Source organism: Orbicella faveolata, unplaced genomic scaffold, assembly GCF_042242905.1.
Source record: "Orbicella faveolata isolate gen_17 unplaced genomic scaffold, um_ofav_v1 contig_13, whole genome shotgun sequence".
Lineage (NCBI taxonomy): Eukaryota > Metazoa > Cnidaria > Anthozoa > Scleractinia > Merulinidae > Orbicella > Orbicella faveolata.
The window spans coordinates 1,225,966-1,250,628 of NW_028301540.1; the positions used below are offsets into that span (position 1 = coordinate 1,225,966).

The window sequence follows — 24,663 nt, forward strand, 5'->3', positions numbered from 1 at the left end:
ATCACATTATTTCACATCAAAACGTTTAATATGTTAGCTGGCGATCTCAATGCTAGAACAGGTAAAGCTAATGACTTTATTGATGACGAGAACTATAATTTTATAGCTGGCAGTAACATGCCATTACCATTTACTCTACCGCTTGGGCTGAACTTTGACGACAACACTAATGATCATGCTTCCTTTTCCTGTTTCTACTTGTGTAAATGTACATAGCAGCAACTGGTAAAACATTCAACCTGGACCTTTTCTGTATTACGTTTCACAAACTACTAAGAAGTATCACTATTTAAAACGTATTTTTTTTTGCGAATTATTCTAGGCTAAGAAGCCGAACAGCACATTACATTTGTCATTCAAATAGTGAGGAAGAGATCCCAGAAAAAAAAAAATGCTCGCGAATTTGTGTGCATGGCAACTACTTTTCCTAGTCAGGATGTTATTTTATTTTGTAAACGATACAATGGTTTTCGTCTGTATTTTTCAGTTCTTTATAATCTGAAACAAGTTTAAATTTCTTAACTAGGCTAAGCTAAAAACCGACAATAAAAAAAGAATAGACCCAGTCTTCCTGGCATCTGTTATCGAGCTTTGGAGCGTTCCATATCTTCAATAATGGCCAATAGTTTCTGTTTTCCTTTTTTGGTCACGTGAGAACCCACACCACACATGACCAAACTTGTAAGCTGCTTTGCAGTATATTCCTGAAAACCAAACACAAACCTCCAGATATTTTGCTACACAAGGGTAACTCGAACTGTTAAATGTTCAGCATTTTACGAGGATGAGGCAAAGATAAAAAATCTCGTCAGGGTCGACAGGGATTTTTTTTTTCTTCGTCCCATGTTTACGACATGCTGAACACTTGATCTTTAACAATTTTTCGCCTGATTCAAGGACTTTCGCACCCAAATGTTCCCACGTACAATTTTTTAAAAACTTCCTTGAGGCAGAATAAGCCTTGATAAAGAATAAATAGTATTCTTGCCTGTCCACATTCGAAAATATTTTCAGTCGCACGAGAGTAAGTCAAATATCTTTTAACATCTAACGTACAGATTGTTTCTGTTGTGTTTTTTTTTTTTTTTTTTTTTTTTTTTGAAAAAAACAACAGAAACAAAATGGAGAAATTCGATAAAGGAAGCGATTTATGAAAGGCCGACCATTTAAGAACGCGAACTCTAGGTGAAGTTAACAAAACCTGTGCTAAATCCTATACTTGCTTATCTTTCTTCCTTAGCGCGCGCTTGATGTATGACTTGGCGTGACGTTGTGACATGAACTACGTGCAGAGTGAGGATGCACAGAAACAATGGGCGCGAACGTCCTTAAAATCTATTTGGAGTTATTATTATTTAACTTTCATACACTGTACGAATTCCGATTTTCTGATTGGCTGATTTGTACCACGTGATACTGGGTTGTGACGAGACAACCACCTTGACGTCATTATCGTGGTGTAATAGCCCGTGGTGTAAATTCAACACACCACTGTCCTTACACCATGGCTTCGGCTGACTCAAATATAGTGGTTTCAATGCAGTGTTTCTTTGTGCAGTGTATTCGATTTGAATAATACAAATGTTAACGCACTCATTGCTCGTGAATTATCGAGATTTACCTGTATTCGTTCACTGACAATGAACTAGAAACTTTCAATACAGCACTCGGCAAAGCCTCGTGCGGTATTGAAATTTCTCGTTCATTGTTAGTGAACTCGTGCAGGTACATCCCGATAAGTCACTCGCTGAGTGCTTTAACCTGTAAATATGTGAGAGAAATGTTCCTCTATAAATAATGGCAGCAAAAGGTTGTCTTCATGCTTTAAAAAATTCTTGTGTACTTCGTACAAAGTTTTAGCAAGACATACATGTTCAAACGTTGTCACCAAAAAATACAGTATCTTCTGAATGAACTCAAAATGAAAGTAAACATCATGCATGTACCGCATAGTAAACAATCAAACTTTAGAACATCACCTTGTGTTCTCGGATCCATCTTTCCATTTCATTTTCTGTCAAATAAAAAGCCTTTACATACGTTTCCACAAACTCTCTGTCGGGAATAGGTCTATATAAAGGACGACAATAAATCACATGAGTCTTATGAAAGAAATCGAGTGTGCAACATGTGCTATCGTGTGCAATTTCTTTCACTGTTTTTTTTTTTTTTTTCCCCTCGAATTTGACAGGGTTAACTCCCAACTAACTGACCACACAATACCAGTAAGAAGGAGGAGGAAGAGAATACAGTTAAAACTTTTTCGCCTCGATATTGCTATCTAGAAGTGCTAGCACTAAGCACCAAGAGCCCTAAATGCACTTACCGAATATCTGTGAGTTTCTCCAGCTTCATGAGGTATTGTTGAAAGTCAAGCTGCATCAATGCTCGTCCCTCGTTGCTACATTTCTTTGCACTTGCAAACCTTGAATATAAAACGTAGCTGTTAAAACACAAGCACAAAGGAAGCTATTCCGGTCAACACGTCATGAAAGCACAGGAAGGTGGTTGGTTGCATAGTTTTTGATCATTTGTCCAAGTAAGATACTCACCCCTCCACAAAGGTTCTGTTAATAAGTCGAATGCAGTGGTCCCATAGCACTGCTCGAGTCTCCTGTGGAACTGGTATTTGTCTGCACGGGATGGAGAAATCACCTTCCTTATTACATATTATTATACTATCAACATTAAAGGAACTCTATCAATACACTTTTGAACGTAAACTTTCTTCTGAATCAAATCATAAAGGCCTGAGAATAATTATAGTTTTGGTAGTCAGAAAAACACACAACAGTCAAACTAATGTGTTGGATAACGAACGAAGAACTTGACAAGATCACTGCAGTTGCGCGTTGCTAATTATTCCCAGAGTCACCCCTCCTTGTTTCTGTCCTGAAGTAAGTTAACTGTTAGTCTGAAGAGCCAGTTTTCTTTTAAACACCATTTTTTCAAGACTCCTTGTTTGGTCACATGGATTAGAACTTTTTTCGGTCTAGTATAATTTATCACTTCTACTCAGCTTCTACTTCGTCAAGAAATAATAGCAAAAGGCCTATGTTTTTTGTTACTTTCGGACATAAGCTGCTGACAAAGTGCAAGTGTACATTACATAATCAAATAATCAAACTTGCGAAACTCACTTTGCTAACTGGGTCAATCTCATACTAAAAACTTGTAATTCCTGGATTAAAAAAGAAAAGTCGCCAATGAAAACATCATGCATTTACTTTTACATAGTAACAACCAAATATTGGCAAATACGCCCTGTGATTAGCAATTGATAAACACGCTGCAAAGCGCGCTCAGTTTTCGTCTACCTGTATGTTCATCCGGTGGTAAATATCGTAAAGACTTACACTGCTCCTTCTCAGTTAACCTCGATTGGCATAGTGGTTCCAGTCTTCAATCCAAAATAGAAATCTCAAGCTCGCAAAAGCCAATCATTAAGAGAAACTGAGTATCAAAAACATTAAAGTTGCACTCAGGCTTAAGTCATCCACATTGCCGCTACTCCAATGCAAGTCAATGCCAGGTTCTCCCCAGCATTTTACCACCTTGCACTCACAATTCGCCGCTACCCATATACGTTTCAGGAAGTGTAAGAATAAATGCTATTGTACACAGCACAGAAACCCTAGTCATCAGGGGCCCGCTTGTTCAAAACAGAGTTCACTTTGGATTAGAGCTAACAGACGTCTACAGGTAAAATTACGTTCCCCAAGGGTGGATTAGTGAGTCGATTAGGTAAACTCGGGTTAAGGGAGTTTAACTCCCTAACATACTCCTTGGTAGTTTTTAACGCTGTTATGTCTTCCTCTTGAAGTCAAATTACCATGCGTCAGCAAGCGGAACTTTGATGCACCAAAACATCATCACGATGTGAGTTGAATTGGACCCGCTGTTTTTCACAAGGTTAGCCGTTACTAGCTTTTAACAACAGAAGTAAATTTCGACCTCGATTTACTTCGATTAATTAGCCGTAACCAAGCTTTTAACAACAGTAGTGACGTGCCGTTTAATTTTGACCCCGAGTTAATTCGATTTAACCTGAGGTTGGACTTAACCAGTCACAGAAGTACCACCGCATCACCGTATGCAAGTACTCCCTACTGGCCACAGTCCATTTCTTACAGCACCAGTTGAGAGAATATCATTATGTATCAACCCTTCAAAACCTGATGTCAACATACAATTTCTCTTAACAGGTCCCCATAGATTTCTTATAGAACTAGACATCGACTCTGAAAAGCCCCGTGAGGACGAGCCAATAGAGTATGTGTGTATGTATGTAACTAGCTGGGAGAATTTAATGATTTATTATCCCTTTTAAACTGCGACGTCAACATACTAATATTCCCTACTGGTCCCACTGCATTTGTTATAGTACTTGTACGGAGAGATTGTTCATGACATCGAAACAATTTACCTATCTGATGAGCTGTACGCTTGATTTCGCGCTGATATTTCAAACGAAGAAATGAAACGAAGATCTAACTTAACATCGATATGCGTAGAATACTATCCGGTAAGTTTACATAAAGTATTACCCGCACAAGAATGTCCACATAAGCGTTATGTTGTGACATAATATCACGAATGTCCCATCGTACTCCAGTCATCAACTGAAGCGTCTGAAACGCAAAACAGCAATGTCTTTGTTTCTGATAATAAAATCTCAAATATAAAATACAATAAAAGTACATTTAGATTTTGAACAGGAAAAAAACAGCCACAGGATAAAGAACCTTCTATTATAGAACAGTTAAACTCTGGAATTCACTGGACTATACTCTTAAGTTGAAACCGACACTAACGGACTTCAAACGTTGCCTGAAGAGGAGTTTAATTTCAAAATGTTTCGAGATTGTTAATTAGTTGCTTATTCATCAATTAATTGAATTGTACATAGTTTCTATCGTTATTCCGAAAAGCCCTTTTGGGACGAATAAAGTACGTGTGTATGTATTATACATATCGGTTGTTGATGACGAGACTGCAGGCTTGAGGTTTTCGAGTTATCCTCCCGCCTTTTCATGTTTATTTGTACGAAAGCAGAAAGCAAGAAAAAAGAAATTTCAGTTGAGGCATTCGTTATAACATGAAGCTGCCAAATAACCCAGGAAACTTGACATGAGGAATGGCAGGAGGCACAGTTCTCTTGTAAAAGCTGTTCAGTCTTAGCGTGGAGCCTACCTGATCATAGTCAATAACTCTTGAGGCCACACTTCTGTAGACTGGCCGCCGTAATTCCTGGGCAGTACTCACCGTCTGAAGTGGAATCAGTACAAGCTTTATTAGATTCTTTGTGTCAAGTCATCTTTCGAACTCTCAGTTGTGAAGATTGGACAAAAGATTGTAAGATGATTCTCTCTGAACCTACCTGAGAGTAGAACTGAGAAAGAAATGCTCGCTTGTTACCAGGTATCATGGCCTCCAGGTGTGCATGGAGAGATTCAAACTGACCAGCTAGAAACACCCTGAAATACAAATAGTAAACTGAACAACTCATCAATACACTACAATCAATTTATTAATGTCAATACACGGGATGAGGCTGCCCCCATGTCCAAGCCACAAGCTCATAACTATTAAGCACTTGATAATTAACGAAAAGTTAAAAGGAAGTAGCTAATATGTATACATAGTTACTTATGGAGCAGCTATGAAACGCAGTACAATAAGAGCTCCAGAACTTTTACCAAACAATAAAAAGAAAACAAGAATTTCAACTCACAACGATTCCGTAGCAATGATTCTCTCAGACAAACCAAACATGGTATCAACTCGAGTTAAGTCCACAAGAGGTGACAGATAAGGATGCAAAACCTAATAAAATGGAAAGAGACTTAAGTGGAGTCCTTCCCACGACACACCAACAAAATTCACATAAACTGCCATAAAACAATGCAATGAAAACCTTCATGTCATTTCCGCCAGTCATCAGTTCAGGTGGCTGTTCCTGTAAAAAAAAATATATAAACTGAATCAGAAAGCAACGCTTATGAGACAACATGCCTTAAAAGACGTCAGACACATTCATAATAACACCGTGGATGACAGCTAACGCCAAGCAAATCAGTCACAAAACATACGTCACTAACAAGTTCCAACAAAGTGGCTTCCGCATGCACTTCTAGCGACACAGAAAAAGGCTTCAACACTCACTTGAAAGACTTACTCATTCAAGTTATTGAATACCCGACTCGAATGTACAGGACTCTTTTATCAGGTAGCGAAGATTATTGGACCGATCACATCACATCTTGAACAACGGAGATTTTCCAAGCAAAACCAAACTACCACTGAGGAGGGTTTTTTTTCGCATAGTGTGATCGTCCGGGTGAGGATAGTTCTGAAGTTCTGTTCCAATAGTTGTTAGTAACTGATATTTCGACAATCCTGGCGGAAGTCATCTTCAGAGTCAAGGCCTGATAAAAACAGCCATGACGCCATAATGGTTTTTTAACCAGCTTCCTAGAACTGTGCATATCGTGCAGTATTGTCGAGCATTTTCAGCGCGGCAACATTGGACATTGCAAATTTCCAATAAGAAAACACCTCATTTTCCAAAGGAGACAAGGACACAAATATGGCTAACTTGACGCCATATCTACGCTTTTGTGAAAAATAAACGGATTGCATCATTCAAAGGCAAGCAAAGAGAATAGCAATTGACAACAATTTGATGAAATCTAAACCAAACCCTAAGATAATACGATGCAAACTTTCATCTCAGGCAGAGGGCAGAGGTGCTATGGTAAAACGTCAGAAGAATCCCACCAATCAGAAGTATCAACTAAACGTTTTGTGACACTTACGTGATGAATAAGATTATCTGAGATTCTCTTCAAACTTGTCCTCAATTTTATACTCAAACCATGGGCACTACCGTCAACCTGATATAAATCAAATTTAAGATTTCAAATCAATTACTTGATATAGTAAACAACTAAAGGAATATTTTATATTTTATACTCTTGATCAACAACGACGTGAATAAATTAATGCGAAGATTTGATTTTGATAGCATACAGTCTCTAAAATTTAGCATAATAACAAAGGCTCACAAGTTCTTCAAGTGAATTCCTTTGCGCGAATCGAGTCCGTTTGCAAGTTTAGAGATGGTTAAAGTTTTCGCATAAAAAGCATCCCTTTAACTAGGCAATCAAATTTGATCGAGCATTTAGCAAGCACCTGAAATTGTTCTGAAAAACAAGTAGGTACTTTCGAAAGAAATCTTCCATTAAATTGCTCGAGCACACGGCGACATGTAGACAAACTAGTGTTTAGCATGTAGGGAAAATGCGTGTACCTGACAGTGTACGATAGCTCAGCCAATCGGATTGCAGCATTTGCATTAGTTTCCAAGTAGAATTGTACTAATAATCGATAGTCATTGATTAATCGGTATGCGCCTAAATCATACACTACAAGCAGCAGTCTTACCATAACTTCAGGGGCAAAAAATGACGCAACCTGTGAAATACGTTAAATGCAAAGTAGAATAAATAACCTAAATGCAACATGAAAGCATAAAGATCGACATGACATTGGCCCATCATATGGCTGGCCTCCCGTAAGCAGCTGAACACTTGCGGACTAGCCGAAAGACAACTGACTGCACGGAGCTTCGCTCACACACAATTTCACCCTACTTTCTTCCTTGGGAAACCCCGATGTTTTAATTTTAAACTCTGAAATTTGTATTATTAGTTTTTTCGGGAGTGTGCAAATTAAGACTGTAAAACTGCATATCACTTGTCTCTTACTGACAATCCGAGAACGAATTAGGAGTAACATTACATCACACACACACACAAAATTAAAATCAGTAAAAACAGGCTGAAGTGAATAACGTTACTTTGTATTTTCCTTAAGTCATTTGGAAGTTGTCTGAGTGTAATCTTTATTCCTAATAATATCCGGTACAGATCTTGTTCATAGCAGATAAACGTAATACTCACGGCAAACAAATAATAATCAAACAACTGAGACATGCAGATTACTACATCAAAGGCAATAGGCTTCAACACATTCATCATTTGCATGTATTTACCTACAACAAACAATTAACAACAGCAAAAATACATATCAGGTACTTTATGTAATATAATGTAATATTATAAAAGTGATGATCAAGGCACTGATGCACAATAAATTGACAGCTTCCATTTGAATTGTCAAGTTGAAATTATTTTTACGGCAGTTTCTCAATTTAAGCTTATATTTTAGAAATCGAGAGCAACACCATATCTTAACGGAGGACGCCCTTACGCTGAACTACGCCGAGTTGCTGTGTAGATAGCACGCATTAACACAAAAATGCAAGATGTCTGTCATAAATTAGGACGGCGGATAGAATTCTAACGCTCAGACTTCAGGCGTGTGTCGGCCGGAGATGACGTAGATGAAGTCCGTGGAAAACAATTGAAATGTAACCAAATACACAACACACTTTGGTAAGGCCAGAAAACGAGTTAAAATGTGTTACACTCATCCAAATAATTTATTTTCCATGTAGACAATAAGGAAAGGCTCACTCTTGTTATGTCTAACTATGACATAGAGGATTAGCCTTATCTACACCTTTCTTCACACCTCTTTCACAATTAGGCAAGTTACTTAAACTGCATAGTCAAATGATTGGGTCAACAGTAAACTCACCGAACACTCTCAGGACATTGAGAGTCGTGTTGGTTATACAAGGAACTTTAGACAGGAATTTCTGATGTTTCCTGCTATGAACTGATGTTTCTGTCCTAAGAATAAATTATAACAGACTGTTAATTTAAATATAAACAAGGCTCCAACATTAATTTAACATCACTGTTTGGAACTTATCCATTCTTGCAGCCCTAGTTATTTTAACAATTGTAAGCGCATTGCATTCTTATTACTGTACATATCTAACAAACATGGACATGTGAATTGACGGATATAACTATGCTGCCAAAATCATTCTGTCTTTTATTCTCGCTGCCTTTCCTGCATGTCGTTTCTCTCAAAAACCTTAAACAGACAACCAAGTACACCAAACCTGCTTAAAGGTATTTCACCAGTCTTTTCATCCACGTAATCTAATTTGAGCTCTTCTGTAAACAACAAAAAGGATAAAATAAATGATCTTGAATACTGGACACTGCGAATAACAGGATGAAATCTTTCACCTGGAATGTCTTCATCTTCATCGTCTTCTTCCTCATCGTCTTGACTAAGTCCTCTTGATCTTTTATCATTTTCATTCACGTCCCCGTCTGCTATTTCCTTTTAAAACAGAAAGAATACCTCCATTAACAGCAGCGTAAGTTTTCTGGCCTGGGATTATAAGTTAACCAAGGCACTATTTTCTATTTTGACACATGTTAAAAGTTAACTAACAATTTGGACCAATTGCATGAGAAAAAATATTTGATTTGGTGCAAAGGTGAACCATGGATTGCAAAAATGGAATGCTGTTAAGCAAGCTTTAAAGGCATGTTTTCTACTCTTTTCTAAACTAGATTGCGTATATACATTTCGATTTTCAGTTTTACCCTGTTCACCAGCACTGCCACCCTTCCCACAACCCGCCATGTAGAATGTGGATGTAGATGATTGTTAATAAATTGAACTAAATTTTGAAACTGACGCTAATCTTGCTTTGAAAAACTGGAAAAGACCAGACACTTAACTTTATAGGACTATAAAAAAAAATAATAAATAATGCTGAACTTGACCGTCAAATGGAAAATTGAACTCCAATCTGTGACTGAAAAAGCTCAACAAACAGACAAACAAACAACAAACATTTCTCCAACAATGACATAAACAGAAGGAAACGCATGCAGTAGGACTCACTCCATTCTCTGCTAAGACATCCTCAGCTTCATCTTCGACATACACATAATCAAAAGGATTGCCATGACTAGAGTACCGCGAGAAGAAACCTGTTCATAAGAGACCTTAAATCAGCACTGAAAATATCCTATTACTCTCAACTGAAAAGACTGAATTTATTATGCCATTACTGCCATTATTGTTCCATGAATACACTGAAAAGCACAACTTTTTAACCTTTGTCCTGGAGTAAAAGGACAGCAGGAGATTCCCACAAATGTTAAAAATAGACATGTGAGGGAGCTCATCACAACATGTAAGTATAAAGCTGAACAATCATTACAGTATTGAACCAGCTTTCCACCCCCCCCCCCCCCCTACAAAATGTTCACACTGAATTGCACAGTTGTCTTTACTGACTTGAGGTTTGAGGGGGATTGCCTAATTGGTTAAAATCAAGAACTGCAACCTTGATGATTGACTAAAGATTGACTTTGTTTATGGCAACTGACCACAGTGTGTGTAACATATCAAGCTGGACATAGCAAGTACAAGTACTCCAAGGATTACACACCTGTATCCGTGGTAACATGGACTGTTCCAGAAGGGGTTCTTTTGTGAGTTTTGAGAAGAGGTTGTTGATGTTTCATAAAACGGAATTCCTGCAATAAATGCTCCAGTCATCAGATGTGTGTGTATAAATGCTCTAGTGATAAAATATAATGCTCTAGTAATCAGATGTACGTATGTACTGTATGCATGTCTGTCTGATACAACTACTGCAGTCAATGAAATACCAGCTGCAGGGTACACTGTTTTTTCAATACACTATTTATGTCAAGTATCTGTTCCATGTATGTATGTGTCAACATCAGCTTGGAAATCCTCCACTCCTGACTCCTAATAAATAGTTGTGCCTGCAGTTCTTGTTGACTTACTACACACCAAGATTCGTTCTGCATAATGGGATCGGAACCTTGGTAGTTACAGGTCATTATACATGTCCGTCACTGTGTCCAGATGTTAGAAATGACTGGGTTTCACAAAGATGGTTCATTACATGTTACCAAAATTTGGATGTACACATACATTTATCATGGATATTAGATAGTCACTTATCCACTAGAACTAACTCAGAATTGTACTCAAGAATGAAATGGAAGCTTTTTACTACATATATGTATTTCTTAAGTGAAAATGAGTATAGAAAATAGCAAATAAAGGATGATTAATATTTTACATGCATGTGACACACAGCTCTCAGGTCTGCACAAAATGTGGGCTAGCGAGTCACGTGAGCCACTCCAGTTAGCCTAAATATTACATTCTGTAAAGCCTGGATAGCACCTGGTTAGCCTAAATAGCCCCTAACCCTTCATAAATTTTGTTGGTTTGTGGTTAGCCTTAGAGACAGCAGGGATCACTTGCTTCCATGGCTTGTATGGCTCACTTCCTGGTTAGCCTAAATAACACTCCTATTAGCCTAACTAGAACTTTGGTTAGACTAAAGAGCACTCTGCTAAGCCTAAGCTAGCTTGATTTGCTTGTGGTTAGCCTTTAACAGGAGGGGGGGAGGTAGGGATCCTGACTCACATGGCTTGTATGGCTCACTTGTTGGGTAGCTTCAATAACATTCCTATTAGCCTAACTACAGTAGAACTCTGGTTAGACTAAAGAGCACTCTGCTTAACCTAAGCTAGCTTGATTTGCTTGTGGTTAGCCCTTTTGAAAGGTTAGGGATCCTGGTTCACATGGCTCACACGCTTGACTCACTGGCTTGCAATTTGTCTATGCTCCAGCTCTCCATATCTATACAGCTTAATCACATTATGCGAGCAGAGCTTGAAAATAGTGCCATCTGGGAATCCACAAAATGTAGCTTGTCCTGGCGGGCAAGTAACTTCTCATTCTCACTTGCGTGATGGGCAGAGGCTCAGACAAGTCATCTGCCAACTAAATTAAAAAAAGACCAAACTAAGACTTGCTTGTCCAAAGGGCAAGTTGGAATTCAAGTTTTTTCAAGCCCTGTACACATAGTGTGGTATCAGCTTTATTTATTTACCGAAAGATCAATGATTTTGAATGACGCCTTAACAGGACATAACTCCCAAGCATCATTTTCCAGGAACATGCGTAGCTCATCCATCCTTGACCTGTGGTATGTCTTAAAGTACTTCACAGTCTGTGTTCGGATGGAATCATGGAGATCTTCTGATGTACTGCCACAAAATTCTTCACCAACAGCAATCAATCTGGGAAAAGGACAATGAAACATGTGGCTGTGTTGTGTATTCTTTGCACTTCCATACATAAGTAAATAACTGTCTGTTATATTCATTGTACACTATTACACTCTTTCTAACAAACACCAGCGTACTAAATTTTAAATGGTGGAAAGAAAAAACATGTATTACCTGTTCACAAGATCCAAGACGTAAATGAAGTCATCATATTTAAAATAAGACAGATCATGTGCAAGAATGTGTGTTTTTATTCTCTCTTGGACTTCCTAGACGTAACCATTGACAGAAATCATCATTTAAAATGTCTTAATATTACAACTTGTTCACTGTTTCATTTAATTGAACAACACAAATTTGGTATTATACACCATATATAGATAAAATATAAATGATATTACACGGCCGCAACAAGATATGATTCTATGTTCAAGATACAACAACAATAATTCATCAGTGAGCACAGTGACCAAGTGAGATTATATTTTTATTTATTTTTTGGATTTGCCACACAAACAAAAATAAATATTGTGGTTGCATGGGTTAGTAGCGAGATATTGTGGGTGCATGTAGAATTACATCATATTCCAAATATCTGTTTTATGGGGATCTTAAATATGCATTTAGGCAGTGTAATGGGGCAGGAAAAAACCCAGGTCCATTAATTCCCTGGGCAAGTAAATTTTGCTCTTGGGCAAATGAAAATAGAAGTTCAGAGGCCCAGTGGGCAAGTGAAATTAGCCTCAGTAGTCTTGTGAGTGTGAATGAAAATGTCAGCTTGATGAATGATAATTTACAGTCAGAAGCTATTTGAATGCAAGATTAGTTATCCACTGAGTTGAAAGCATGGATTAGTTAGGAATCCAAGCATACTTTGCTCCCATATGTCCTCTGATTGCCATACTGGCTGCCACATTGGCAAGTGATATTTTAGTGGGGGCAAGTGAAAACTGAAATTTACTAGTCCACTGGGCAAGTGGAGTTGAATTTTTTTTCCTGCCATGTGTAATAACAATTATACAGTATTTTAAAAAATATTTGCCTTGGAGTGATAAAAAGAACTTGCACAGGACTGGGAATATTTTTCCCTGTCAGTGTGTGTCAAAGGACTCAATGCTCTTGTCCATGCATATTTGGCCTTCTCATTAGGACAAATACAAGTAACAGTTCAAGACACTGGCAGCTAATGACTAATGTAACAACTCTTGCCGCAAACAAGGCTGCAATGCTTGAATCAATTGATTACATGTAATCTTCAACAGGCACTGAACAATAAGGAATCGATTACCTTCCATATCCTATTGAGTCCATGTTCTAGTTTTTGCTGAATGTAATTTTTGTTGTACGTGGCCTCAGCAGAAGGCTCATCCTGTTCAGCCTCACTTACATGCATAGCAGGGTCATACTGCTCATGCCATTTGATTATGTGGTGATAGTTTAACATGAGAGACCACAGCACCTGAAATATAAGAGTATCAACATATAGCTAGGGGACAACAGCATCTGTGAATATTTATTTTATCTCAACAGGATTCACTTTACATACAGTAGCTGCACCTGCAATATGAATGGCAGTCAAAACTGAGCTGTCCAAAATGACACAACAATAGTCTTTTTCTTCTCAGTAAACGAATATAGAGACAATGCTAATGTCGACTTGGTCTCTTCTGATACTTAACTCTAGAATTCTGGGTTTAATTTGATGAGTAACAGCATTATTTTGTTCAAAATAAGGTAACTACAGTATTTTCCCACTTGGTGACACTTGACGAGTAGCAAGGGAGTTGACAGATGCTAGCAACCCATTTTTTGTGTCATACTAAAAGCTTGGAGACATGACATGTTTCTTGTTTTCACTTCTTACAATCTGATATGGTTTTTGGCAGTATAAATCTCTTTTCATGAATATTAAATGCAATCTCCATTGACTGACTTCATGCCTTTTGTTTTAACATGGTTTACCCTTTTAGTTCACCTACGTAGGAGAGCTCTTCATTTTTCAAACCTAATTTATAATATCATACATGTAAGATATATACATGTTGTAAACAGGATAGGATGATAAGCGCAGGAACAGTTGTACTTGTGTAATAACACCACTTGTCATACCTTGCAGAGATCCAATAAACAAGGGGTAAAATGGTCCAATCCAACTTTCTGAAATACAATTATACAAATAATTCAATATTTTCAATTACAGCAGCAAACACGAGGGAGACGTATGACTTAAAAAGCTGCACATATACCTTGCACTGCTCTTCAAAATGAAGATGCTGAAAACCATCTTCAGACACAGCTTCTGTGGAATATTCCTTAAGAACATACAAAAAATAGTTAAATTAAGGGGACAAACTGATCAGAAAGCAACAAATATTGTTACATCTGCACACTTTACTAACATTAATATAGTATCAAAAAGAATATTTTAAGAAAACATTTTGTTCTTAGTAGACAGATATAAGTATTGTGCAAAATATATACAAAATATTAAACAACATTATTATATACTAGACTTCAGTGTTTTGCTGGAAAATACACCACTCATAAAATTCACACAAAACTACATCTGGAACACCTGAGTGGCATATTTTCAATATCCTCACTGATGACAATGTTGATGTCATCATTTCTCACTTTTTCACAGTGGTTTGTACAAACAGTCAATTTCTTTGATATAATAACAAGAAAATTACATGGCGCCTTGAAGATATGAATTTTTTTCTCATGTTAAAATCAATATTATAATAATATCTTTTTTACTACCAAAAAAATAAAATTTGTATCTTCGTACCAAGGTGTAATATCCTCAGTGTATATATTGAAATATTACATTCAAATGGAAATAATAATTATTACAAAGCATTACAGCAAACTAGTCTAACTTACAATATTAATAGCTTGCTCTTAAGAAAGTATAAATCATAAACTTTGTTTTATGCACTTTTTAACAAATGCAATCTTCAATTAGAAGAATACAGTAACATGGGTGGAGACCACATACACTGTAGAAAAGAAAATAGGAAAAAACCTTACAAGTACTTCAACAGAGAAATCTGCTAACGTAACAAAATGCCTCAGACCTAAAAAAGAGATTATTATTCTCAATAATTTACATACCCCATTATGATCCAATAAAACAGAAAAGGATTCATGATTAATAGCAGTCATAAAATGAATGATCAGCTGGTCCATAGCAATCTGTGTCTTCCCAAGGTATCGATAAGCAGTCAGTAGACGTTCGTAATTTACAGGAGTGAAGGTTTTGCACATCTTTCCCAAGGCCACATCAAGTTGTTTCTGTGTATGGACAGTACAAGTATAATATTAAACTGTTACACACAACTACATATAGGTTTAATAGATTCAACTGCAGAAATCATAAACTGCCAGCTCACCTCAATGTCTATAAGAGTCTCTTGGAGATTGGAACTCAGTTCACTGAAAATTACATAAGATACATGTACTCAAAACAATTTTGTTAACCACAAAATGTTCCATTGGAGATGGGTGGACTTCAATACAGTGCAATACAGTGCAATACAGTGTAATACAGTGCAATACAGTGCAACACAGTGCAACACAGTGCAATACAGGGCAATACAATGCAATCAAAATTTATTAATATGTAAGAAAACATAAAAGGAAACATCAGAGGTTATGAGTTTCCCAATATAATCATCTGTGTTCTGTTGGTTCAACTTTGTAGAAGGTAAGTTGGCAACTAGTTGCACTGTTAATAAAACCTGAAACAGACTTAAGTGTACATGCACATGTACCTTATACAGTGTATATGCCACTCAATCCCAGAATGCCCAGTGACACATAGGGCTTCAATAGTGTATATGAACATATACCTTATACAGTTGTAATGTTTGAATGCTCTAGCTGCCTTCTCACACTCAAGGCACAAATCAATGGCACCTGGGTAATCCTCTTCCTGCAGAAAGTAACATTCATTGACTTGTACATGTAATCTATACTGACAAGAGATACTTCTGCTAAATTAAAATATTCTTTAACTAAGCCAAAGAATGACCTTTTCTCCTGACCTAAAATATTAATGTTATTGTCAAAGAGGTCTGCATGATATGATATACGTATTTAACTATAACACATTGAGATGGCACAACATGACTTGTACATGTAAGAATTGACAACTGAGATAGATTGTTGTTTTCATTTGTGTTCTAGAGTGAAGATTGGCCATGTAAGTTACCCTTGCTATCTTCTTCATATATTTCTATAATCTAATAATAACCACGTAACAAATTATATCAGAGAACATTCTTTGATTAAGGGTAGTCACTTCCATTCAAAATCTAAGCAATAAATTAAGCTCCACACAAATCCATATATACATTTGTATGTTAAAAAAACTTGTCTGAAAATGAACAATAACCCACATTTGAGAGAAAAAGATGGAGTTTCAGTGTAATTATAACATTTTGAGGAAATTTTCAACTGAGGGTCTTACAGTGTGTTAGTCTTAGGAACAGTGTTCTAAGGTAATTTGTCAAAAGTTCATCAGTAGTCCTATCCTCGCCAAAACTTTTTAAAAGACTTCATGTGATTAAAACCATGCCTTGAACATGTCACTTTCAGGTGTTCAGGAAGTCACATTTTTCCCACTACCAAGATAAATGTAACCCTGACTAGCCAGGATTATCAATAGAGGTTGTGTATTACTGTTGTTCTCAAGTTTGACCAGTCAGTAATAAAAGGAGACCAATAATTGCTGGAAAATATCAGTATTAATTTGTTTGCATGGGCTGAATGGGCCACCCTGTTTAAATTAAGTTTTACTTTACTTTACTTTACTTTACTTTACTTTGACATCAGAACTACCATATTGCTGTATAACATGATTATAATTGTAATTCTATCCCAACTTCTTTCTCCTCCCCTTCCACCCCTTATCTTGAAGTGAATATATATAGATATCTTGTTTGTAAAGAATGTAATGTACCTCAAGCATTTCTTTCAGTCTGACATCTGTCCTTTGCTGAGAAAAATAAGATAATAAAAAGTTAATGATTATTTAATTTACTTGGCAACTACACTCAAATACTCCACTCCAACTTAATATATTTAAAAAGTTAAGTCAATTGTTGTTGGAAAGACAATGATTCATTGTTAGGCTTAACAAGCATGACATCATCAGTTCTTCAGGTGTTTCACAGTACACATGTCTCATATGGACAAAATCTTATTACGGGTTATGCAAGTAATATCCACATGGGGTACAATGTATCTTCTTCCTTACCAAGGTCTTAATTGTTCTCAGAGACTCAAGCAGAATGAGTAGATGCTGTTTCTTGCGGTGTTTGGCCAAAATTCCTAATCCACCAACAGATACTCCTCTTTTGGCCTTGTCCAAGTGTCTTGAAAATAATAAAAAAGGAAATTTTGGAGGCAAACTACTTGTATCATCCTCACTTGACCAGTATCAGGGTGTCATTTAACTCTATCAGTTTTTATATATTGAGCACATCAGAGAGGGAACAGAACCTTTAAAAAAATTAAAATGGCTATAAAATGTGTCCAGTGAAAATGTTATTGTATTGCTCAATGCACTGCTTGTCTCTATTTGAAATGCCAGAAAACAAGACCTGTAAATTAATGATTGCTCTGATGAATCCTTGGTTGCCCATTAAAAACAACATTTACCCATTGATTTGAAAGTGTGGCTTTCCGTTGGCAGAGGAATGAAAGAAGCAGAAAACATTTTTCTCACACACGGCTGAGAGGCTGAGTACAAGTGTGCTGGGGGTTTTCAGGTCATGTGGCTTGTGTAAGGTTCAGTTTTTGTCTTCCCATCTGCCAATGCCTGACATGCCCCACCCACCCACCCATGAAGTATTTTTAGAATGCATTAAGTTGAAGTGAAATATTATTCTCTAGCTATTTTTTTGTGTCATTGTAAGACAGCTATGTTGTTCTGTTAATATAGGTCAGGCTGCATGGTTGGGCTTGGCATGGCTCCCAGCAGTGTGTGAGAAGTGTTTCACATGTGTTATTGCAAAAATTAGATTTTACAAGAATGAAAAAAATGAGCCAATTTTGAAGTCCAGCCAGACTCTTGACTTCACTGTAAAATAGTTGACTGTTGAACTAGTTGGTCATCTCAGCCATTAATATTGGCCACTAATATTTCAATAGTTGACTGACAGTGAACTTGTTGGTCATATCAGATGACTAAACAACCACTTTTTTTCAAGCACTGTATGTTGTACTGCACTTTCATTAATTATTTTTTGAAAACATTTTCATGTCCAGTACAGAGAGGTATTTGTAATGTGCAATTCAACAAGCTCAAGAAACTTTGATCCAACCTTCTTCCTCTGTCACAGATTGAAGAGGCAGTGTGTAATGATTCTTGCAAGTCCATCACTCTTTGTAATTCCTGGAAAATATTCAAAGTATCACAAGGCACAGTGTTTCTTCTTTAAATAACTTAGTGGTCAAAAGATCAAATGACAGTTGATGACACAACACTTTTTTCACAGACACATGATCGTCATCACATGCATTTCTGATTAACTGAATGGCAGAGATTATAACTGATGATTGTTAGAAAGGGTATGTATGGAGCCTACAAACTCCTTTAATTTCAAACTTCAGCATTAACTATGTACCCCCTCTGGCTGGACAGAAACAACCAAACAATAAAGCTCAAAAGCCACAGCACCAGTTTGATAATTCAACAATCATAAAAACTTTATTCTACACTGCTCTAAATTTATACACTAAACTACATGTAATAAAAAAAATTGCTGAATACTAGTCATACTATGTAAACTACAACAAGTGGTTTGTTTTTATTTTTTATTTGGAAATAAAATAATTTATAACTCCTGAGACTAAAACCATAACTGCAGTTCTACATGTAGCAATTGAAACATTTTGCACCAGTTCAAAGTATTTTGTACCGGTTCAGAAACAAACTGTACCAAAGGCAAAATTGAACTACAACATATACATGTATATTTATATGCCAAGAGAGAAGTTGAGGTCTTTTGCAGCAGTCACTACAAACCCTCATTCGCTGAGTCCAGCAGGACTGATAAAGGCCATGCTTTGAAACACAACATATATAAATTACATAATGTGTCAAGTAATTCTTGTATTTTGATTGGTTCTTAGTTATGATCTATCAGAGGAGAGATGCATTGGTGTCGTCATTAACATTTTTTTTTTTGGTTTGTTTCTTTATTACACAAAACAAGTAAATTCCATGTTGCAATGCATCTGTTCAGTAATAGATCACAGAAGACACCGAAAAATGTGAAATGAACAACAGCACTTCACACACTCACCTGATGGCTCATTTCCCACTTTTCTGTTCTTACCACATTTTGACATCAGCAGCAATCTATTACTGAACAGACACATGGCAACATGGAATCTATTTGTTAATCTGACAATGTCAAGGTGTTTCTGAATGTTACCTGTACATATGCACTGTGATTTTCAAGAACCTTTGTGTACAGTGTTTTTGAGACCTAGAATAAAAATTAAATTTTTAAGAATTCAGCATGTCATCAGATGATAGTTTTACTAAATATTAAAAAGTTTTTTAGGTCTATCCATTTCAATTGATCCATTTGAGTTGGAGTTTCACGTCTGAATTCAAAGTTAAAATATTCAGAGTTTGAGTTCAGGGTAACAGTCCCTATTTTTAGTCCCAGTGTGCTCTGGTTATAACCTATATTAGACTACTTAGGTTAGATTTATTAGGGTTAGATTTGGGATAATAGCTTTTATTTAAAGGTACATGTACGTGTAAGGTAATACTAAATTAGATTCATTGAATTACAACTCTAAAAGTCAAGGAACATAAAAAGATGGAAGTTAGACTCTGACTTGAAATTTCAATGCAAACACAATATTATTCTAACATGACTTTAACTGTGACTTCAACTAAAAAATTAAATGAAAGTCATTCAAATTCCCTCAAATGGGTGTTGTAGAGTAAACATTCCATGAACCCACTATCGGTGAGGAAAGTTAAACAGCAAATCCATCCTTTAAGAGAATCAAGAGGAGTCGGTTTTCTTAGATCTGTAAATGCCTGGTTCCACATTATTACTGGTAACACATTACAGTGAGGTGACAATGTTATATCAAAAATATCAAATCTAAATCCTTAGCCACAATAATGAAAACAAATAATTAGTCTTACTGCCTGGAGTTGTCGTCGAAGATCATTTCTGTAATCATCCAGTTCATCAAGATCTAGAACTTCTGGAAGTTGCTTTAAAAAACATCAAACAATAAAATTACATTTGATCAATTTTTAATAATTATACAACAGGAATACCAACTATAAATATTGTACATTCAATAATATTATTCTAAACTATCTGAGTGTGCTTCCTGCATCGTTCACTCTACAAACACTAGCAATAAAATAAACATTCCGATGAAATAGTGGATGTACAGTGTAGAGCCTCTGTGTGAATATGCCACTACTAATTAATCTTAGTTATTATTTATTAATTACTTATTTAATTTATAATTGGATAATGCATATAAAAGAGTTCTTGTCCAAGAAACTGAATAATTAGAATTCTTTAACAGACTAATAAACAGCTGCACTGCATATATATAAATATCTCCAGGATTTATGAAAACCGTGTTAAATTTTTGCCTGACTGTCGGCTATCACTGGCAGTCAGGCCTTCGCAGCACTTGAAAACCCAGGGTGTCTTCCATCAAGCGGGGTTGTAGCAGACAGCCCAAGGTTCTGGTTACCAGCTGGTGCCCAGTTGGGCTTCAAGGGCCTTAACCCAGAGGGGTGGACTGGGCCACGGAGAGAGGGATTTCTGTCAGTAAAACTGATGTTTCCTCTGCAGGACAGTTTTGCCAACCAAGCTAAGCAAGTTTAGGGACTGGTAGCCAGCCAGTTACACACAAGCAAGGTGGTTAAGTAGGTTGTACAGTGACAGACTGCCTGTGATTAATTGACTGAAAAGCCTGTGTATTTCCTGGAGAAGTGGCAGGGTCACTATGCTGAAATTGACACAGTTTTCATAAATCCAGACATATACATATATACACTGTATATTGGTTAGAAGCTATCAATAAATGTTTCTGCAGCTACTGCACTTACATGAAGTTCATAATCACTGGAATCAAATGAGGTGTCACTGAAATATATCTCTTTTATTGATCCTAACACCTGAAGAAATAAAATGTTTGCAAGGGAGAGGAGCTAGTATTAATCGTGAGGTAAACAGGTGTCAGCAAACTGGGAATATATGTCAGCATTGATAAACAAATGGGACAGAAAACAGGCACAAACCTCTTCATCACTACGAGGGTCATCCTGGAATTCACGCACATCATCCTAAAAAATAATGAACAATTATTAGACGAGGTTGAACAAAATATCATGATTTGTCAGTGGTGAGAAGATCAATTACTTGTGCCAAAGGATGAGGCAACTAATTGATCTGTGAAACACTGACAAATCATGATATTTTGAGATAACTGAGTTCAATAAATATATCTATGACAGCTAAGGAAAGCGATCTGCCATTTTCCACCCAAGAGTGTGGTTACAATAATTGTTATGCAGGAGCAGAATATTATTTCTAGCTAAACACACTTAGATAATACTATGCATGAGTAGACAGTTATCTGTAGTTAGTTATTTGCAGGTCACAAGATGGGCTCTTAGCCAATGAAAAGGAAGAAAAAAGTTTCAAATGATAATCAAGGTTATTGGATTAAGTTATTCTCTCCCTGCGTTATCTACTTATTATTTTTTTCTTGTTAGACATAGACATAGACATAGACAAAAATACAATAAATAAAAAACTTTATTATTAACTTTATTAATTAATGTGCCAAAATCCTACATGTCACTGTAAAATAGTGAGCTAATTTGGGACACCTATACTAATTTAGAGCTACACATAGATGCATAGACATAAACACAGACATAGTTTATTTTACTTGGTCGCACACTTAGGTGTGGTAACAGTGCATCCCATAGACTTGATAAGAGTCTACAGGATGCACAGCTAGTATAGAGGTGTGCCAAGAAAACAAAATAACAAGGTAAAATGTTCATATTTTAAAACTAAATATTAACTAAACTAAGATTATATAACAATTAACTTTAAAATATCTAAAAATATATAAGAATATAAAAAAATGTATAAAAATTGTACAGATAAAAACTATGCATAAGTAAGATATGAAAAGGAGAAAGATATATATAAAAAGAGGAGTGATATTGTACATGTGAGCTTTATAAAAGGGTTAACCAATCTACTAAAGCTGAAACAATCGCACTTAAAATTAAGCATTAAGCTCTAATTATAAATACATGATCATTTCCTCAAAATAAAAGCGTTTGTTAGTAATTCTCTGTTGTCAAACAGTAGCTGTAACCCTGCATTTGAGCTTGGGCTTATTAAGCTTAATTTAATAATTTATTTAATTTATTAAGCTTTAAATGCTTAAAACAGGCATCGGGTTCCGATCCGTTCAAAGACAAATAAGTATTACTCACAGACCTTATATAAAATTTCAGATAGGTTCTCCGTAGAGCCTCCATCAAGAGAATCTTTCTGAGGACGCTAAACAGAAAAAGAGATACAAATCGAACTTCACAACATTGAGCATATTTTCCTACAAACTGAGCCGATATTTTGACAAACTGACTCGCATAATTTGTCGTCACCAAGTAAAATACTGCACTTACGTCTAGGCCAAGAAAGGTGCGAAATCGATTCCGTAGAGCCATAAACTTCACGTAGTTGCACAAACTACGGTGTTGGAGTTTTGACTAATTTCTTTATGATAACTCCATGATTCTTCTGATTCTCCTGATTCTCCATGATTAGTTTTCGAAAATCGAGCAAAGAATTTATTTAGTCAGCGGTCAAAGCTTTTCTCAGGAAGATACGTCATATAACTTAAGGGCACAGTTCACCTTTGATATATAAAGCTTCCATTTAGCGCGAAAATATGCTTATGCGTCAGTCAATACCAGCAGTGCCCATCCTCCCCCCGGGCTAACCCCCGGACATTAGTATTTTTCTAAAAAAATGGGCAAATTCCCCGGGGTGGGGACACATCTAGTTCTAAGATATCTTAGGCCATATCTTCATGAGTTGATATAGCAGGTATATGTGGGGGGTTAGTGAGATGTAGGCTGTGTAGGTATGTGTAGGGGATTTTTGAAATGTGGACTGTGTAGGTATATATGGGGGATTAATAAGAGGTGGGCTGTGTAGATATGTATGGGATTAATGAACTGCAGGCTGTGAGGGGATATTGGGGGGATATTTAAAGGGGTGGTTGAAGAAGAATACTTTATTATATATCCGGGAGGTATTGTTTTAAGAGAGATTAAGAGAGATGTGTATATTGCGGTGGAGTTAACTGACCGCCCAACCATCCGGGTGGTGTCGCACTTATAAAGCGAAAAAACAAAAAGATTTGGCTGTGAGCCAATGAGAAAGCCTTGACGTCATAGCCAAACTAGACAAACGAGTTTCTGAGACCGGCTGGATTTGATTATTCAAAATGGCGGACATACCTTAATTAATTTAAGGTTATAATATGTTAATTTGCCAAACATTCTTTATATGCACGCTTATGTTCTGTAACGGCTTTGTAATTTATGTTATATATACAGTTATATATTAAAATACGCGTTCACCTTCTGTATCTTGATTTACAGTAGCCACATTAGGCCTTGCTGAGTGATGACGTTCGTTTAAAGTTCTCTCTGCCCTCTAATATTACATGTTGCAGCGAAAGGGTAGTTCAAATTCGTCGACAACGTCCACCGTCTACGAATGCCTACGTGCGAGCGAAAACAACTTCCGGTGCCTCGCCGCCTAAAGCATCACAATTTTCAATGTTACTCCACCAGATATAATTATTTCCGCAGCATTTAGATTTGTGGTCAATTAAGTAGCGAGATCTCCGAGAACTGGAAGCTATGGAAAGAGAAATACTGTAATAATTACTTGGTTTGGAGCGGGAAAGCCCCGAGTTTCATCTCGCCACGTTCAGAGGAAGATGCAAACGATATTGCCATGTAGCAATGGGGAAGATGAAAAGGTATTGCATCGGCGGAGTAACGTAAACGAGATTGTTTCAGCAGGAGAAAAAAACTTCCCACCGAAACGCTCGACAACTTAATCGCTGAATTAAAAAGAACCCATGGCAAAGAGCTTCAATTTATGTGATTTTTTACGGTTTTTATACGATACTCTCATCTGCGTTCGACTAGTCTTGGGATAAAACATGAGCAAAGCACAAAGCAGCCCATGACTCTAAAACCTCGCTCAGGCTAAATACGTAATGACATCGTTCAATTCTAAATGGAAATACGAAAAATTAGCAGTTCGACTCCTCGTTCGCGTTCGCGGTCATTTTGCGTTGTTGTTTTGCAGAGGACGGCTATGAAATGTACAAAGGTTTACGGCTGAACACACTTGTACAGACTTTGTTTTGCTCATTAAACCTTTTGTTTGGTGGTGCTTATTGAAGTCGTGGTTTGCTCCAGACTCCATCCACACTACGCCGGAGGAATTTAACAACGCATACAGCTTTATTTCTGCGGTTAGGCCTACGGTCCAGA

The 24,663-nt window shown here is 36.7% G+C and overlaps 1 protein-coding gene across 1 annotated transcript; it reads right to left on the reverse strand.

Moving 5' to 3' along the window:
* Positions 1 to 6: 6 nt before the first annotated feature.
* LOC110047835 (syndetin-like) lies at positions 7 to 22,918 on the reverse strand. The gene is made up of 35 exons (XM_089283963.1): positions 22,771 to 22,918; positions 22,583 to 22,645; positions 21,361 to 21,405; positions 21,169 to 21,237; positions 20,239 to 20,310; positions 19,505 to 19,558; positions 18,389 to 18,459; positions 17,320 to 17,437; positions 17,023 to 17,058; positions 15,911 to 15,993; positions 15,452 to 15,494; positions 15,174 to 15,353; positions 14,303 to 14,368; positions 14,166 to 14,213; positions 13,345 to 13,515; positions 12,231 to 12,325; positions 11,879 to 12,068; positions 10,391 to 10,478; positions 9,838 to 9,926; positions 9,168 to 9,264; positions 9,038 to 9,092; positions 8,665 to 8,759; positions 7,965 to 8,056; positions 7,447 to 7,476; positions 6,819 to 6,896; positions 5,918 to 5,959; positions 5,735 to 5,826; positions 5,381 to 5,477; positions 5,194 to 5,268; positions 4,548 to 4,631; positions 3,141 to 3,181; positions 2,553 to 2,633; positions 2,327 to 2,425; positions 1,980 to 2,070; positions 7 to 704 (listed from the first exon to the last, which is right to left on the reverse strand). The coding sequence occupies exons 1-35, from the start codon at positions 22,810 to 22,812 to the stop codon at positions 582 to 584; spliced, it is 2,895 nt and encodes a 964-aa protein (XP_089140089.1). The 5' UTR covers positions 22,813 to 22,918; the 3' UTR covers positions 7 to 581.
* Between the last annotated feature and the right edge of the window lie 1,745 nt (positions 22,919 to 24,663).

Coding starts and splice junctions, on each gene's coding strand:
- LOC110047835 (XM_089283963.1), bottom strand. CDS start 22,812: ATGGCTCTACGGAATCGATTTCGCACCTTTCTTGGCCTAGAC. Junction 22,646..22,770: donor GCACCTTTCTTGGCCTAGAC/GTAAGTGCAGTA, acceptor TTTTCTGTTTAG/CGTCCTCAGAAAGATTCTCT. Junction 10,479..11,878: donor TCAAAATCATTGATCTTTCG/GTAAATAAATAA, acceptor CATTTATTGCAG/GAATTCCGTTTTATGAAACA.